The 19,722-nt window shown below is 34.8% G+C and overlaps 2 protein-coding genes across 2 annotated transcripts; one reads left to right on the top strand and one right to left on the bottom strand.

Annotated features, from left to right (window-relative positions):
• Window positions 1-479: 479 nt before the first annotated feature.
• LOC105339784 (SAM pointed domain-containing Ets transcription factor) lies at window positions 480-2,801 on the top strand. The gene is made up of 4 exons (XM_011445507.4): window positions 480-994; window positions 1,118-1,315; window positions 1,652-1,978; window positions 2,119-2,801. The coding sequence occupies exons 1-4, from the start codon at window positions 481-483 to the stop codon at window positions 2,427-2,429; spliced, it is 1,350 nt and encodes a 449-aa protein (XP_011443809.2). The 5' UTR covers window position 480; the 3' UTR covers window positions 2,430-2,801.
• A 3,717-nt stretch (window positions 2,802-6,518) lies between these two features.
• LOC105339783 (mitochondrial potassium channel ATP-binding subunit) lies at window positions 6,519-19,655 on the bottom strand. The gene is made up of 18 exons (XM_011445506.4): window positions 19,501-19,655; window positions 17,634-17,952; window positions 15,868-16,023; window positions 15,322-15,467; window positions 14,906-14,981; window positions 14,474-14,614; window positions 13,446-13,531; window positions 12,875-12,972; window positions 12,684-12,789; window positions 12,501-12,573; window positions 12,227-12,346; window positions 11,864-11,936; window positions 10,591-10,724; window positions 10,232-10,303; window positions 9,618-9,796; window positions 7,811-7,869; window positions 7,629-7,717; window positions 6,519-7,296 (listed from the first exon to the last, which is right to left on the bottom strand). The coding sequence occupies exons 1-18, from the start codon at window positions 19,539-19,541 to the stop codon at window positions 7,183-7,185; spliced, it is 2,082 nt and encodes a 693-aa protein (XP_011443808.3). The 5' UTR covers window positions 19,542-19,655; the 3' UTR covers window positions 6,519-7,182.
• Between the last annotated feature and the right edge of the window lie 67 nt (window positions 19,656-19,722).

The following is a 19,722-nucleotide window of genomic DNA, read 5'->3' as shown; positions in this document are numbered from 1 at the left end:
TTCAAATTCATAAAAGTGATTTCACAACTTTGATGCGATAAGATTAAAAAAAAGTTGTCATCTTTTGATAAATTATCAAGGACGCTTAAATTGTGTGTGACGAATCAGGTAGAATCCTGTTCAAAAACTATGTATCAGAGGAATGGAAGAGTATATAAACATTGGTCCGGTATATAATAACGCTGTTGAAGGAAACGTCATCAGTATGAAAAGACAGAGAGAACCAGTGACAAAATTAATGTGGTGATTGTCTTGTGTCAGATATACTGTGTACATTTAAAGGAATGCGTCTTACATATTGTGCTTCAGATGCAATGCACTGTCAATTCAATTGTCCGGAAATGTCCGCTCTCCTATGACAAGAGGGCATGTTGAAGTTTTCCGGTCAGCTCACGTGGTTACATACCGTTATTTAAAATCAATCATAAGTAATAATTGTCACATTCCTCGCGCACCTCTACCCTGGACAACATCGTGGAAATGTCGTCTGTTGCAATCGCAGCCTCATCTCCAGATCCAAGATTCGTTCAGTCGATTCTCATGGAGGACACACATTTACCTGGAGGAGGTGCTAATTGTCACGTGACCTACAGCACAGTGAAAACCGAAATCATGTCATCAGAAGAAAGACCTCTAAGTTACGAGAACTCCAGTCCTTGTTACACTCTTCTTCAGCCGATGCAGCAAAATCCCAGTCCTGTTTTGTTTTCTGGACCTTCTGAGGTTCAGGTTCAAAGACGCTTTGATCGGTCCCCGCCACCCCTCATTTTCGATGACCCAAGGACCTATCAGAATTCACCAAGGATATTTGAAGAACCAGGGTTAAAAGTAGACACTCACTTTGGCGATATTTCTCCTTCTTTGCCCCCACAACATTCTGGATTCCCTCCACAAACTCAGCCGGGACAACAATCGGAAAACTTCGAAGAATCTGTTCTGAAGGCATTACAAGAGGAAATCGACCATATTTGCCACATTCTTGAAATATGTCCAGGTACACAATATTAACGTATATATACCTAATACGAAAAAAGTAGGTTTTTTCATAATTTATAATGTGTCTTTAACGAAATAGTTGTATTGCTTTATTTCTAAATTTAATAATTATCTATCAAAGATCCAACAAAATGGACGAATCAAGAAGTAAACAAATGGATCGTGTGGTACGGGGACCAGTTTGGTGCCCCTCAGGGAATCACCGACAGGTTCCGCATGTCGGGGGAGGAGCTTTGTCGCCTCACCCTGGAGGATTTTAAACAGAAATCCAAGGATGCTGGCCCGAACTTCCACGCTCAGCTTGATGTTTGGAAAAATGGTGAGTTGCTTTAAAATTCTGAAATAAAAATATTGGCTTCAAAATCAGAATCATTTTAATTTGAATGCTGGTATATATTATAATTAAGTTAAATATAAATATATAGAAAAGTGTAAAAATAAAAATTGCAAAAAGTCTGAAATGATTAGCAGATAACCCCATTTAAAAAGTACAAATACTTTTATAAATAATTGAGTTTAATATTTTTATCTTTCTCTCTCTCTTCCCATCCCTCCCTCTTCCCTTCTATCTCCCTCTTCCCTTCTCTCTCTCTTTTTCTCTTTCTAGTCAGTTTTCTAGCCACCTAATAAACACAAACCAATTTCTCTTAAACAGCCTGTAAATTAAGCGCACGCAGAGAGCAGCACTCTGGACCCCCTCACCCCAACTACTACTACAACAGTTACCGCCACAACAGTGTGTCCTCGCCCACTATCAGCGAATGCAGCGAGACCTCGGGGGCCATGATGAGAAGGGACGACTATATCTTTCACCAGTCGGCCGGCTCCGACTACCCCTCCCCTCCCATCATGCAGCAGCCCGTGGGCTTCCATCCGGAGTATCCATCCCAAAACGAAGCTATTCCCTCCTATTCTGATTACTACAGCTACACGGATTATAATTTTTACGATAACAACTCTGATACGCCCTTCACACAAACTGGTAAGTTTTATGTTGTTTATATGTGTAAAGGTAGTTCATCTATAAATTCATTTATTCCTATGAACCTCTAACTGTAAAGTTAAATGATCAAAAATGCCAAAATAAGGTAGATAATAAGACGTCAACTATCTTGTTTGTAGATGATCTGCCGGGCTATCCAGTGGAATGCCAACAGAAGCAAACAATCCATCTTTGGCGGTTCCTGAAGGAACTACTTCTTCAGCCGGAGAGATACGACAGATACATCCGCTGGGTAAACCGACAGGAAGGAATCTTCAAGATTGAGGACTCCCCGAAAGTGGCCAAACTCTGGGGTAAAAGGAAAAACCGACCCGCCATGAACTATGACAAATTGAGTCGCTCAATACGACAGTATTATCGCAAAGGAATTATTAAAAAGACTGCTAATTCCAAACGTCTCGTCTACCAATTCTGTCCCGCCTATCTGTGATTTTTTTAATAATATTAAACGAACAGCATAATACTAGTTCTGGTTGTGATAGAAGTCAATGTTCCTGTGATAATTCCAGCTCGCCCCCTATGAGTTATCCCACCACATATCAGAGTGACAGAGTCCACGCCGCGGTGTTACACTCACTCCCACCGTGGGGAATCTGCAATAGATAACTGTGTATTAAATACAATATTACTTAACAGTCGCATTTATGAAATAAATCAATGCATTGTGTATGCCGACGAGAAGTATCTGACTTAAAAAAAAATGCACGGCAATACTTGAGGACTTGAATCTTATGTACTGATCTCATGATTGTTTTTTGTTATGTATTTCAAACTATAATAAAAGAAATATATATTAAATGATCATTTTTGTTTCTTTTCTAGGATTAATATTTCCCCTGTACCCCCCCCCCCCCCCAACAATTATTTTATTTTGCTACTAATTTGAATCATCAATTCATGAACACTTATTTAGCATAATTTATTTTTTTCATTTTTAATCACCTATTTGAATTAAATCAGGACACACGAGACACCCCTCAATTTTATATAATTTTCCTTTATCTGTTATTCCTTATATATTAACATGTAAACCTGTTAATTTCTAAGAATTCAAAGTACATTATCAAGCTATTTTGTCGCAAGAATATTGATAATTTTCGTCATTATAGCATGCAAAATGCATTTGAATGCTTATAAACAAAGTCATGGTATATATCTTTAATTGAACACTTAATATCTAAATAAAAAATGTATCATATAACATGACATTATGGAATTACTTAGTGAAAATCTTCACATTGTTGAGATAAGAAAAAATAGGAAAAATGGAAGATAAGTCTCGTCTGACCTTAACATACAATATACACCAAAGAAACTGAAATATTGCAAACTTTGATATTTTCATTCCTGAATATCTTAATAAAAAATATAGCCTTCGAGTGTACACAAACCAACCACATTTTACATTAAGACTATGATCTGTCAACGGAAATTCGATTGGCTACCAATAGAACAGTCGACACTGTAATGAGTCTTCCTAATGCTGGCATATGTTTGACCTTTGTATGGAGTAGGTTAAGAGTAACCAACTTAATTATTTAAAAGAGAAAGGTCTATAGTTGGCATTTCCATTAAATTGCATAAAATGTATAACAAATAATTGATTTCAAACATTATTGCAGCACACATCTACTGCTAATTCTGACAGTGTGCTAAAATACTACATTTTGTGTGAAATTAATAAATATCTATGGCAAAAATTTTCCAATGTAAATAATCAAAATAAAACAAGTTTTAAAATTTTACTTTGAGATGGAGACAAAATTGAGAAACGGCATGGTTTTGTTCACCTCGATGACCGAAATTTCAAACGACATACTATTCGGTCACTTAATTAATTCGGTGTTACTCGGGTTCGAAGCCCATTCTTCCAAAAATGATGACGATATCAATCCTAGAGACATTCCTTCTTCTCGCTCTCAACCCCGGGACTAACACGGCCTTATGTATTACATAATATACACTCCTTAAATACTTTTAAAAATGTTTAATCACCGAGCGAAGGTCTCAAATCTTTCACCCCCGTCACTGCTACCGAGGCGGCACATAAACAGCAGAGGGTTGAGACAATCATTTACTTTTTAAAAAATAATCTAGCCGGATCTGGACATCATTGTCTACTATAACAAATAACAACCTAATATTTATAAATAAATTTGTCATTTCATCCGGACATGTGTGGGGTTTTTTTAAATAAAAGAAGTCAGAATTATTGTAAAGTTGATTTAATTTTTCTAATAAAACCGCAAGTTCTACATGCATGTACCTATATGTATAACATATCAGTGGGTTAGTATCGTAGGCGATGTTCCATTTTCGACCCTATTTTCTAATTTATTCAAGAAATTTATAGATAATTTATTCAAGAAACTAGCCCACGCTTTTGATTTTATTACTGCGTTACTAATAGTGACCTCAACTCTTAAATATTATACAATGTTTAGATTCAAATATTATGTTTTAACACACACATCCCTTTTCACTGAATATCAATTTGAGCTAAAAATAAGTTAATGTAAATTTAAGGCTACGTGGGCACGCTAGTGACTGATTTTAAACAATAAATGAAGATATTTTGTAGAACAAATCTCTAAAATTAAAAGCAAAACGTATTTTATTAAATTTCTAATGGTTAAAGTAGTGTATTAGAAATGAAATTTATAGATAATTGTATAAAACGTATACTAATATCCGCATATGAAATATAAACATTTGACAATTCGTATATAAGCGAAACTAAATTTATGGATAATTTTATTATTAAAAAATGATTTTCTGCGATTATTTAGGTTGTCATTGTGAAATTCCTTCAAAATTCATCCACAGATTTGGAAGAAAATCACAATTAATTTTTAAGGGTAATTAGAATCAACTGTTTTGGAAAATACTTATGACGCGTATAGCATCGGTTTAATATGAAAAATGTATGATTACCAATGCTGTAAAAACGAACAGATCGTGGCCATTAAAAAGAAAATATATTTAATTTTCTATATAAAGACAGTTTTATTGAAAGATATACGAAATAATAAAACTTTAAAGCTAAAAGATAATCTATACGATTTTTATTCACTAAACGATTTTTATTCACTAAACGATAATTTATGGCTTAAATAATCATTTTTTCTTTTTTAGATTTTAAGGAAGATCTGGAGACTCCATGTTGAGTCACCTTATACCTGAGTTTTTGCTTTGATACATACATGTACATGTATTTATAGTAGATTTTTCTTTCGTTATTATAATTTTTTATAAATATAAATGATGAGCATACAACAAGATACTTTTAGATGAATACAGGTAGAACATTTTAAGCAGTATACAATATATGTATAGATTAAACGATTTAATATATTGGAAACATTCTTGTTCCAATAAGCTGAATAACTGATATTAAAGAAATTAACACAGTGTTCATGCAATTGAATCGTGTCCAACTTAACACGCAATGTTTACTTGGCAGAAATCGCGATATTGTTCATGTACCTAGCATCTCTTCACACTCGCTCGCGTAAGATGGTCAACCAACTTCAGGACGTCCGCGAGTGAGGCGGACCTTTGGCATGTTTGCGGGAAACAACGAAATTAGAACAAACCGTGCTTCTACCGAATGATTCAGTTAAACAAAGAAAAGAGAGAATGATCTTAATTGGCAATTATCTATGTAAACTATCAATATTTGTAGCTACCCATCTCCGAAACAAATATGTATGTATTCGCTAGATCTGACGGTTAGTTTGTTGACCACCCAGCCTGCTTAATCGTACTACAAACCTGCAAATACAAATATATGTACAACGACGTTACATACGTAATATGTAAAATCAAAGGTAGCCATTGGTCTTATATTTATATATTAGAGAAGTTTGTCTAATATAATTAGTTTTGAAAAAATACGATGGTAAAACTCGGGTTTGAAAGAGTTGTTAAAATTAACTGACCTGTAAGAGACCTTGGGTGTTAAAGAAAAAATACATGTAACTTTTGTTTAATTCATTTACGACTGCTACATTACAAATACCGCAAAATTGCAATTGACGAGATCGAAAGTAGATTTCTTACAAAGATTTACAGTGTACATGTAAATCTCGCACTTCTTCTTTAACATTATGACTTGTGTTTATTTCATGCATGTGTCATTTTCAAAGCAAAATATAGACTTTTTATCTATAAATGTCTTTTTCAGTCTTACAAAATAAAGGGGGTGTTTCAAAAGAGGAGACTTGAAATTTTTTCATTCTTGTGAATGAATGTAGTTTGAACCTTGGGATATTTATGAAAATCCTATAACAAAGGAAAATATACTGCATCAATATCTTGGAGCAGAGTATAGGTGAAGGTAATTCAGGACGCAGCTCAATCTATATATATATATACAGTGTGTCATCTTTACATTTAAGGCATTCTACAAATTAAGACACCTAAGATATAACTATCCATGTCTTAATTATTTTCCATCATAAGGGTAAATTAAAGCCTTCACTACATGTACCGATGACTCAAGAAAAAACTCAATAACTACAGTATATAGTCACATTTATCACAACAAATAATCATTAAATCACTTCTTCAAATAACATTCATTTCACCTTAATGTACAAAAGAATCCGTGCAAGAATTTAATATCTGTAAAATTATCTTGCAAAATATTGACTTCCATAATTATAGATACAAACATCAAATTTATTTGCCATTTTCAAGGAATTAATCACATTCCATCTAGAGGCTATTCACAGTTTTTCTAGTTCAAACTTGGGTCTCAATCTTTCTTGTACACATTGTAATATGCACTGTGTGAATTAAAAACCTTGTCTCCTGTTGGCTAAAACTCAGGCTATCATATCATATTCCATTTAATATATGTGCACAATGGCTGATTTAGAACCCTGTAGCACCATTCAATATAATCATGTCCCCATTTAATGGATGCATTTATACAGTTCTGAACTCAATCACATGATTCCGCTAGAACTAATATCATTCAATGCCCCCAACCCCCATCCCCAATTGTTAGTCTAGAATTACCTTAAAATTAATCTCTCTCTCTCTCTCTTTCTCTCTCTTTCTGAAAGATTGGGTCTGCCAATTTGATATCTGGACACAGTCTAATTCTTAGATCAGCCCATTTTACAACTTGGTGCATTCCGGAACTTAGGCCTGCCCACTCTATAACTGGGCGTTGTCTAGAACTCAGGCCGGCCCCACTGGTGGGTTTGGATCTCCTCCTCTAGCTCCTGTTTACGGATCAGCTCCCAGTATAGACCCTTCTTTTTCCTTAGCTCATCATGACTCCCTTGCTACAGCACAGAAAGAGAGAAAAGTAAATATTGTTTTTAAGTTGGCTGCATGTAAATATCAGTAACAGAAGTTAATAAACCATTTTTCTGTATTCAATTTCATGTACATGAAGTACCCGGTAAATTTCATTTAATGACTTATTTTTATAATAAAAAAACATCTACATTTTTGAATTACATTTTTAAGCTATGAACCTTACAAAATCAATATAAGAAAACCCCCTGTTATATGGTGAGAACTAACACATAACATAATTACAGGTATTGAGGTATTGTATTAGGTATTGAGGTACTGTATCAAAGTACTGAGTGTATTTGTGAGGGTGACTTACTTCAACTATCTGACCATTTGACACAACTGCTATAATGTCAGCATCTCGTATAGTACTCAGTCTGTGTGCAATGATTAAAACGGTTCTACCTAGAAAAAAAAATCCATTGGAAATATAATATATATTATTTTTCTCTCAATTCTTTGAGCTAACAAGAGCAATGGAGACTAACTCCAACATACCTTTGACAACATTATCTAGGGCTGCCTGCACTATCTGCTCTGACTCTGCATCCAGTGCACTGAAAACAGACCCAAACATCTTAATCATCAACTCACTGATTACTGTAAATACAGGTATTTTGAATGATGGGAATAAAATGACAGGGGGAAACAAATGAAATTAACTTAGAGAGGAGGATCATATTTCTGTATCTTATACCGTAAACAACTTTTTAGTGTTGACTTTATTCCACAATTTACCAGTTATGAGCTTTTTTGCAGCAACTAATTTTACATGACAAAGACTATGTACATTGTGGTTATACTTTAATATACAGATGAGAGAATCATCTAATGACTGGTTTGGCAGCAAGAAGTATTTGTGACTAGGAAGTTCTTGCCAGCTTCTTGAAATTTCTTACACACAATTATAAGTTTGTTTACAGTACAAGATAATATAATTACCATATTTAAACAAGAGGCCAGTTGGCCTTAACGGTCACCTGAGTAGCATACCGGTATAACCCATACACAAACTTGTTAAGGAGTCTCATATTTATATGCATTTAATTAATAAGGTTTCATTCTGGACTAGAAAAATTATAAATTTGTAATGACGACCACATCCTGCCTGAAATCTTTTAAAAAGAACTATATGAAACCTACAATTTTGGTGAAAAACTTAAAGATCTGGTCTACAAAATCATGAATTCAGTTTTCCTTTCAGGTGTGTGGAAGTAAAGAAGATAATTTTTTAACATTATATGCATTAACACCTACACATCCATTTTGGCCCTGCCCTAGAGTCAAAACCCATACTCCAGGGGACATGAAAATTAAAATTTCAGTGAGGACTTCCTGGTCATAATTATAAGTAAGTTTTTTTATACAGATGTGTGAGAATAGAGAAGAAAATTTTTAAACACTATATGCATTAACACTATATTGCCATATTGCCCCCCCCCCCCCCCCCCTCATATCCTGAACCCAGACCCAGGGGCCAATTTCACAATTTAGGTAGAGGAGTAAGTGGACATCATAACGATGTATTAAGTTTTTTGCCCACATATGTAGGAGTAGAGAAAAAGATTTTTTTAAGATTTAAAACATTTTTACTATATGGCCATATTGGCCCAACCCTAGAGCCTGAACCCCTGACACAGGGGTCATGAATTTCACAATTTTGGTAGAGGGCTTCATGGACATCATAATCTTGCATTTAGTTTTTAACAAATATATATGGGAGCAGAGAAGAAGATTTTCTAAGACTTAATACATGTTTACTATATGGCCATATTGGCCCCACCCTAGAGCCTGAACCCCTGACACAGGGGTCATGAATTTCACAATTTTGGTAGAGGGCTTCTTGGACATCATAACCATGCAAACAGTTTTTTCCTCACATATGTGGGAGTAGAGAAGAACATTTTTGAAAATTTGGCTTTTTTTTTTTTGCATATTTGGCCCCACTTGTGGTGCCCCAGGGGAGGTAGAGCCACGAATTTCACAATTGAGATTCCTTTTACCATAGAGATGCCTCACACCAAAAATGGTAACAATTAGCCTTGTAGTTTTTAAGAAGAAGTTAAAAATGTAAAATTGTTAACGCACGACGCACAACGACAGAAAACTCAGGTGATTAAAAAAATTCAATACAGTGATGAAATATAACATTATAAGACTATGGTACAGTGGTTCCAAATATGGTACTATCCTAATGGTACTGTGTGTTTTATATGTTGATGGGGTGTAAGGAGTAAGTTAGGGAAGCAGTACAATGTATGTTGATCTAAACCAGTCAGTGATACTAGGAGACTAGAGGTGGTACCTTGTGGCCTCGTCCAGCACCAGTATGGAGGGGTTCTTAATGAGGGCCCGAGCTATGGCGATTCTCTGTTTCTGTCCTCCAGAGACCGTGACCCCTCGCTCACCAAGGACGGTATCATACCCCTCAGGAAAAGACCGGATAAAGCCATCAGCATTAGCCATAGAGGCAGCCTCAATCACCTAATACAATAGAGAAATAGTCAATACAATGAATGAAGTCATAAGCATTAGCCATAGTGGCCGCCTCCATTACCTATAGTATAATACAGAAACAGTCAATACTTTTATTTTAGATTTGATTAAAGCTTTCATATGATATGAAACTAAAAGATATAAAGTTCATGTAGATCAAACCAGGTTTAATATCGTATACATCAGGTATAAACTGATCAAAATAACCATCATATACCAGGTACTTGACAAGATATTACTAAGGATTATTTTCAACTTTCTTAGAATTAGTGCATGCATATACAGTATCCTAAAAAACATTAAACATGCATGGTTACATGTATATTGCAGCATATACAAAAGAAACATGAGTAAAAAGCACATTTTGGGTTCAGACACCAGTTCTGAACCGGTAAGTCACATGATAATCAGTCTAGTTCGTACCTCAACATCCGTGGCATCTGGCCGGCCATATCTGATGTTCTCCATGACAGAAGTGGCAAACAGCACTGGTTCCTACAGGGGAAAATATGAAGTACATGTATATGAATACACTCACTACAGCATATAAAAAATAACAACAAATCTGGGTGTACAAAAGCGGTGAGCAATTTAAAGGAGCTTGAAGAAAGGGGCTGCTAATTCTGAATATACAGCATTCTTTAGCATTTTCTCACTTGATTTCAAATTATTATCTGATATCAGGTTATTCTCACATCTGTAATAAATAATGCACTGTATATATGTAAAACATCAGTATATTCATCAGATGGTTAATGTTGGATGACATGACTACTGCGTACCTGATTAATAAATCCTATAGCTTTACCCCTCAACCATGTGGGGTCCAGTTCTTTCAAACTGACTCCATCTATACTAATCTTTCCTTCATCAATGTCATAAAATCTTTCCAGCAAAGCAGCCACAGTAGATTTACCTGTGATGAGGGAAATAAAAGATCAACAGACCGAGATAACATGTAGGGTGATTTAACCATGCATCGGACACATACCTTGGATCGGACAACTTTGTTTATAAATATACAAATAAATGTGCATGCGCTCATGTGTTGTTTCGTATATTCCTGAATTAGAACAAATGAACTTTATCATTATTAAGAATTTGACAGTCACATTGTCAAAGAAATAGCAATATAGACATCGTAAAATGACATCAAATACGCCATCATTGAAAATTTAGTTACGAAGATTTTACACTAAAGCATTATTTGAATGTTGTGCGTTTGATTGTGAATTAGTGAAAATGCACTCTCTGTCTAAAATAATTAGAAAGAAGTAAGTTTTGAAACAAAATTTGATTAAAATAAGTCCAAGAAATTTGAACAATTAATGTCAAGGTCATTATTGCACCATATGTTCATTTCACCATGGATCGGACAAAAGTTAACCATGCATCGGACAGTTTTCACTGCATGATTTTTTCTAATAATATGGATATTATGTGCCCATTCCTTGTGATATACTTTAAATGTGAAGTAAAATATAAATTTAAAAAATAATTGATACAAACATTTTCCTCAAACCACTTAAAAATCGAGTTTTACGGACAAACCCTTTTTAGTCCAAAGTTCCTGTAGGAGCTGGCACGATAAAGAACCCCTTATGATAAATATTCCTTTAAACAGAAGCACTAGTCTAAATTCCTATATGTAGATTGAAGGACTTACATTAAAAGAAATATGAATTGCAATTGAATAAATTAATATTTCCGAACCTTTGTATTTTTGCATTAAAACCAGAAAATGTTGTTATTTTTTATCTCTACTGTACTGCTATAGCTGTCCGATGCTTGGTAAATATTGTCCGATCCATGGTGAAATAGTTCAACGCTTCATTAATTTGCTTTATTTCTACATTTTTAACAATTTCACAATTTTTTCTTCAATAATTAAGCAAGGGGAAAACCTGCAACTTTTAAAACAAGTTTTATTTATATTTGGACGATATTTGATGCGTGAACAAAGGGAAAAATCCAAAGGTGTCCGATGCATGGTGAAATCACCCTACATGAAAGTGGGAAAGGAAAGATAACTGATAATTCAACTAAATGAATTACCTCCCCCTGAGAGTCCGACCAATGCTACCACAGTTCCTCTAGGAACCTTCAGACTGAAGTCCTTTAAAACTTTCTATAATAAAGACAAACATGCATGAAATAAACAGATAATTATTATGACTTTTTAATCAAATTTGGAATAATCAATCAATCACAAAATCAATATACAAGAGAACATAAAACATGATTGTATTACCAAATGTACATGTTCTATAGACATTTTCTCTCATTGTGAATATAAAAAAATTCTTTATTATTACAAAATAAAAACTTGGATTTAATCAATTAAAAACTAACTGAAGGCTTCTACTTTGCAAATAGAAACTTCCAAGCCTAACCAAACAACTCGAGACTACAGTGTACCTGTCCTGCTCGTGTTGGGTAGGAGAAGTTGACATGCTCAAACTCGACATCTCCGTACATGGCGTAGTAAGGGATTATTTTACCGCCTTTGATTGGAATTTTGGGCTCATTATTAATAAACTGCAAAAATATTAAGTAGATATCATAAATTATAAAAATGTTATATCAAACTCTCATTTATCAGTACCTCATTATTGTAGAAAAATATCATTTACAATATTCAATAAAATTAAATATTTTACATCTTATGGACAAAAATGCATGTACAACTTACCTCAAAAGCTCTAGCACCTGCACTCATTCCTTTAACAACATTCCCAAACAAAAATGACATTTGTGCTAAAGACCTGTCAAGAAAAGAAAAGAAAAATATATACCAAAACATATACCAGTATGCAATACTGAAGCAAGATCATGGATAGTCATATTGATCTAGAGTAAAGAAAATTCTAGATACCTTTCAATGGTCTGTGAGGCCACCAGGAAAGACATCAGGTCACCCGCAGTTATTTCCCCTCCTGACATTAGGTATCCTCCCGCAAACAGGGTCCCCAGGACAATACCTTGGAGAAATGGTTAATGTTTTAAAAATCCATGATAAATTTTATACTTCAGTTTATACATGCTATAGATATAAACCAGATTTACCATTCAAAGCTACATTTGAGAGGCCCTGGAAAGCTCCAATGCCTAAACCCAGATTAATGTTCATCTTTTTTGATAGCTCCACCTGCTGACTGAATATCCTATAAAGAAACACAAGTTGAATAAATTGCAAAATCACCACACCAAAACTTCATAAATATTGCTTGAAACTACATGTACATGTTCCAATGGATAAGAACACATAAATGTTCTAAAATATTTCTACCCATCACAAATCTTGCACCACATACACAGTAAAACATGGTTATAAGAAAACATGGTTATAGCAAACACTCTTTTACATGTAATGAATTGACGCTTACAGTGAATTCATTTTCTTTAACTGAGATATAATTACATGTTGTAAACTTGACGGATATAACAAATTATGCTTATAACAAAATAAATTCACCATTTCCTGGCACTTCATTGTAAATGTGGTTTACCGTATTAACAAATTTTGCTAATGTGATATTTTTAATGACAACAAATTTTAGACTGGTAGGTATCAACATTGTTAGTTTGTAAATTGGTAATTCTCTTCTTTTTTTATGGAAAAGAGTGAGAACCCTACTCATTTTCCTTTGTTTCCATGGCAAAAGCTCTCACAGTGCGGACATTCCCCAGAGCTTCGTCAGCCACTGCTGTACTCTTAGCAACCTGAAAGAACATACATTAATATTAAATCATATTTCTAGTAGTGTATCAACCATGATACACCTGTATCGCCATAAGGGTTAAGTTACCTGTCTCAATTCATTGTCAAAAGGCTGTACTGCATTCAAACATAAAAAGGTAAATTACCCATCAATTTTGGTTGTATTTAGATGGTACCAAGTACATGTTACATGTATAATATAATATAAATAGTGCCTGTTTGGGAGGGTAACAGTTGAAATTGACATCCCGAGAAAACCATTGTCAACCGACGCGAAGCGGAGGTTGACAATGGTTTTCGAGGGGTGTCAATTTCAACAGTTATCCTCCCAAACAGGCACTATTTATTTTGTTATACTGAATGTCTTAATTTCTAAGAAAATTTTACTGCTTTTATATAGGAATAACGTGAATTCTACAGCGAACCATACGCGCATAAGTTTCGCGCATGTAACATTTTTTAATGTTACCCGTTGCTAAGTGCGTTGCTAACGCTGAGGGTAATAGACAATATTATTAACTGCGTCTTAACCAATCAGATTTCAGTATTTAACATGAAAGTATAACAAGATAATCTGGACCATATGCATGTTTTGATGTTTTATGGTATGATTTATCTGCATAATAACACGATTCTTGCTATTTGGTGGCATATAAAAAAGAAAGGCTAAACTTCTTTTAGTCGTAAAGCATCAAACTCAAACAAATATCTCAATTAAACTTATTTCCTCTTGGTGATCAATATAGCATTGAATGATTTATTTTTGATGTCGTCGTGACAATAACTGGCGTCAGTTAAGCACACAAACTGAATAAGGCGCGTAAGCGCGTTATGACAATTTGTCTGCTTACTGACGGCAGTTATTCTCATGATGACGTCAAAAATAAATTATCAATGCTTATATTTTGCATTCCCTTGGTAATTAATCCATGATTTACACATACCTGATCCTGGGCTGCTTTAGACAGAGCCCTTAATCCCGATCCCATCATAGTCCCGACTCCTATTACAGCGGGAATCACAGTCACCATTAGAACCGTCAGTTTGGGGGATATGGCATACAATGTGAACACACAGCCTATTGTCTGAAAACAGACAGATATCACACGTAACCCACAGACACAGGGCGTGGGGTGATATTCAATGTAGATATCCAATTTGTTTATAAACTGTTTGTTTTAAAAGGTAAATTATAAATGCAAGCTTTGTCAAAAAGGTAGTCATACAAAAACAGCCCTTGTTCTTCTATTAAGAAATTTATTACACATGTTTAAAGTGAGGTGTAGAACAATTTGTCTAAATAGGAGTCTATATATTGAACATCTGAACACATAAAAAATTGACAAAACAGGAAATGGACTGATGTATCCACTGACCTGTGTGACAGCTCGCAGTCCCTGAGATATACACAGCTTGAAAGAGCTCTTGAAATCCTGGATGTCAGAGGTAAGTCTGTTTGAGTGATCAAAATAAAAACATCACAGACATATCTTACAGGTGTAATCATCAAGGATAAAAAAACAGCAATCAAAGCTTGAAAAAAACAGAAGTGCTAAACTTCAATTTCTCCCACATTTTGGGTACATATGAATTCCTGAAATAACCTTTACTTGACATTCAGTCCTGATTTTTATACATATAAATATTGTTCAAATCAAATTGAACATTCATGTAACCTAATGAAGATCCTCTTGTCTCATCAATCCAAAAGATGAGAAAGCAGATTCCTGCAACGTTTTGCTATACATCTATATATAGAGATTTACTTGTTGATGACAAATCTGTCACTAACCTGTCTACTAACTCGCCAGTTTTATGTGTATCAAAAAACTCCACATCTTGGCGTAGAAGGGAGTCAAAGAGCTTTATTCTCATCTGAGCTGCTACATTTTCACCAACAGTTGATAGTAAGGATATATAGATAAAAGTCAAAAGGCCCTGTGAAAGAAATATATATTATATTACATTATATAAAGTCAGCTGAATCATTTATTTTTGAAAATATTACTTTCAATGTTGAATACATTATGGCTAAGGTTGAAAATGTGTAGTCTTAATTAATATTTTGAGTTAAACTTTCATTAGAAAACTACAATTTTCAGTGTTTCAAATATTTTTAAGAGCAAATTCTCAGATTTTGTGAATACAGCGTAAAGCTGTAGCATCTTTCTCGCAAAAATGAGCCACAGATAAAAAATGAGCCACAGATCAAACACCATGGTACAAAAAATTAAGATATACATGTATATTTATTAAATACAGTTAATACATCACTGAATATAGTTTAAAAGGCTACATAAGGATGTCTTCCAGGGGAGTATGTACCATTATACTTTACCTGTAGACTATAAAACATCATTAGTTTGATGGCAGGTATCCTGAGGTTATTGATGAAGTCAGTGGTGGTCTCTTTAGTCATGTTGGACACCACATTAACTAAATCTCCCAGCAGAAGGGGAATCTTGATGTTAACTAATGCAGCAGCCACTGCAGCCTATAAATAGGAGTCGTGTGAACTAACTCATGTGTAAATTTATCAGTGTAATACTATGTCATATGCACATCAAGTGATGACATATCGCTGCTGTCATTCTCTGATTTTTTATTAGTTAATAAAGATTTAATGAGAGATGTTTGTGAGAGGAATGAATGACAGAGGAGAGCTTGGCAACAATTGTAAATATGTTTTATTTGTTCAAGTAAACTTGTATATATAAAATATGTGGTTGTTCAATGTGACAAAATAATCAGAGGGCTCAAATCTTTCATAGACTATTTTAAAACACGATTGTATCCATGTTATCAAATCTGTGAATTTGACTAGATGTAAATAACCACAGGGGCCAAGCCCGTTTTAACATTAATTTCAATGTAACCATAACTTTATTTATGGTTACATTGAAATAAATGTTAAAACGGGCTTGGCCCCTGTGTAAATAACCAAGAAAATTTATGCTAACAAGAAATTATTAAACCCCAGAATCCTTGTAAGGTAAAAATTTTTATGTTTTCATATTTTTATGATAAATACCAAGCCCTTTTGTTGTTTTAGTATTTGTGAGAGAAGATTGTTCTCTATTCCTTTGCATTAGCAGTGATTTAAGAATCCCCCTTTGTGGCCCCACTCTTCTCCAGGAAATCATGATTTATCAAACTTAAATCTGCACAACCTTTGCTTTTAAACAAGTTTTAGTTTTTCTTGATTTTAAATTTTAAAGATTTTTCATTATATCTTTTTATATATAAATTTCACCCCCCCCCCCCAATTATGGCCCCACCCAACCGCTAGGATTATAATTTGAACAAACTGGAATAGATCTACACGAGGAAGCTTCCACACAAATTTGAGCTTATCTGGCCAAATAGTTTTTGAGAAGAAGACTTTAATCTCTATATATTCTTATGTAAAACTTTATCCCCCCCCCCCATTATGGCCTCACCCATCCCACGGGGACCACGATTTAAACAAACTTGAATCTACACTACCTTCGGATGATTCCACACTTAAGGCTATTCTGGCCAAATGGTTTTTAAGAAGATTTTAAAGACTTTTTCTATATATAACTAGTATATGTATATTCATACGTACACAATGTGGCCCCACTCAACCCAAAGGGACCATTATTTGAACAAACTTGATTCTACACTACCTGAGGATGCTTCCATACACATTTGAGCTTTTCTGGCTAAATCGTTTTTGGGAAGATTTTGGAACAATACCACCATTTTTTCAATAAATCCTAATTATCTCCCCTTTATAGAGGATATGACCCTTCATCTGAACAAACTTGAATCCCCCAACCAGTGATGTTTTGTGCCAAGTTTGGTTGAAATTGGCCCAGTGGTTCTGAATAAGAAGATAAAAATGTGAATAGTTTATGACAACAACAACAACCCAAACAACGATGCCAACAATGACAGACAAGGGACAAACCTTGATCAGAAAAGCTCACTTGAGCCTTTGACCCAGGTGAGCTTAAAAATCAATCAGTAATGATGATGTCAATTAAAAAACAATGATTGAAAATCAACCAGTAATGATGATGTCAATTGAATTAACTTCTAAATGATAATATGAAGTCCTATAATAGGCAAAGAACTTACTATCACTGCTGCCAGTAAATACCACATCTCCGGGACCAACATCTGGAAGAACTGTTTCCAGTCAAACTTTGTGTTGGAGCCCCCTCCCCCATCGTCCTTAACAAGACGTGAATGTTTGACCTTGGGTGCACAGAGGGCGGTCTTAGGGTGCAATTTGAATGTTATTAGTCCATATCCAACGGGGAGAGAGAGGGCATACTTTATACACTGCCCATGTTTAGGAGACCACTTTAATTTGATGCTGTTTAGAAAGGTCCCAGTTTTCTGTATCCAGGAAGGGTGGATTTTCAGTGAAGACAGCGGCACTTGGTGTAGAAATCTACAATTAAAAAAAGAGTTTTTTTGGAACTTTTTGAAATTTTTTCTTCAAAAACTTCTAAGCTTGTGTTGAAATCTCTAAAATGTGTTTATAAAAATTGAGCTGTACAATATACTATCTTTGCATCAGCTATGGTTTGCAACAATAATTCTTACAGTACACATAATAATTGCCATAGTATACCAGTCAGACTGGTTCTATCACTATAGGGCCAGAAAGATCGGTTGGTCATTGAAGAAGCAAGGAATGTGACAATCCCAATTTTGTCTGTTGTTATTCCTCCCATCTGATCCCATTACATTTGGTGTGATGAGATGTTTGAACTATGTGGGGGAAGATCATACATGTATAAGGGGAGAATTATGAGGGTCAGACCAGTTAAATTACTGATGCCAGATAGCCCAGTTAGTTGAGATATACAGGTGTATATCAAAGATTCAGGGAGCCTGGTTTAAAATCCCTGTCTGATTTGTCATAAACTTAGTATAGAAACATATACAGTACCCATCAGACCCAACCTAACATATTAAAGTACTTTCAGGGTAAGCTCGGGGTTTACTTCGGGTTTATTAGAGGAGACCCAGAGCTAACCCTGAGTAAACCTAAAATAAACCCAGAGTAGACACAGAGAGTAAATTAAACCCCGATCTGAAGTACCGGTAGACCCCTTAAAGCAGATGCTACATGTGTATTTGAAACATAAAAGGGGTGGGAATTACAGGTGGTAAGATGGCAAGATGAAAGACTGCTGGTCTGCTTCACACTTCAGTGCATAAAGTGGACCCCTGACGCAAACCCCGAGTGAACCCAAAGTAAATCCTAGGTAGACCCAAACTAAACCCAGACTAGTGGATGCAAATTTTCAAAAAAAGCAGACCCAGAGTAAACCCTGAGAGTAAACTCAGAGTTTAGTTGGGGTCTGGTCAGGTGTTAGGTTGGGTTTGATTGGTACTGTATACATACTTGCATAAACTCAATATTTCTTCCATTAAACAAGATGAAGGATTCTGTCTGTACAAATCTTTATATATCTTTAATAATATCTTTCCTGGAATCAATTAGTTCTAATAAAATTGTCTTTTCCAATGCCGTAATATTGGGAGATTTGCACGATTTCGACATCCTCCTCTTTGTAAGTTTGGATCAGATAAGTCTAGTTCAGATTTAAAGCGTGCAATGGAATCACTACTCAGGTAACTCCAACTCACCTGGCATTTAAACCCGGCTTACGTGATCCGCGGATCTGAATCTGAGCTGTACTTACCTAAACTACAGATGCGCAACCGGCCATTTAGGTTTACATAAGTATTCGAACTGAATCATATGAAATTATTGGTAAGACTATGGAAATTGAAAAACTGTTATGTTAGTCCGAGATTCTTCTGACTCTACCCCCACTTTTATAATGTAAGCTGTGTGGGGGAGACATATGTCACAATATAAAAGCGGGTTTAGAGTCAGAGGAATCTCGGATTACTGTGCACGATGACAGTTGATTTCTATGTATAGTATTCTTGTATCTAGTATTATTGATGAGGTCCACATTACCTTAAAAGACATGGAGTTTTTAATCTGAAAAATAAGGCCATTATCTCAGACTGTCTTCCAATATGTAATTCAAGTTATCTAAATGTCCAAAAGGGTCAATATGAAACATTTCATGGGGGCAGCCATTGATACAGAGTCAGGTGGTTGTTATTTTCGAATCATGAATTCTGGTGTAACTTCCTAACATGTTAAAGTGTAAAAGACGAAAAAACTTCACACGAT

The sequence above is a fragment of the Magallana gigas genome, chromosome 5 (assembly GCF_963853765.1).
Source record: "Magallana gigas chromosome 5, xbMagGiga1.1, whole genome shotgun sequence".
Classification (NCBI taxonomy): Eukaryota; Metazoa; Mollusca; class Bivalvia; order Ostreida; family Ostreidae; genus Magallana; species Magallana gigas.
This window is presented reverse-complemented; position numbering and strand designations above follow the sequence as displayed.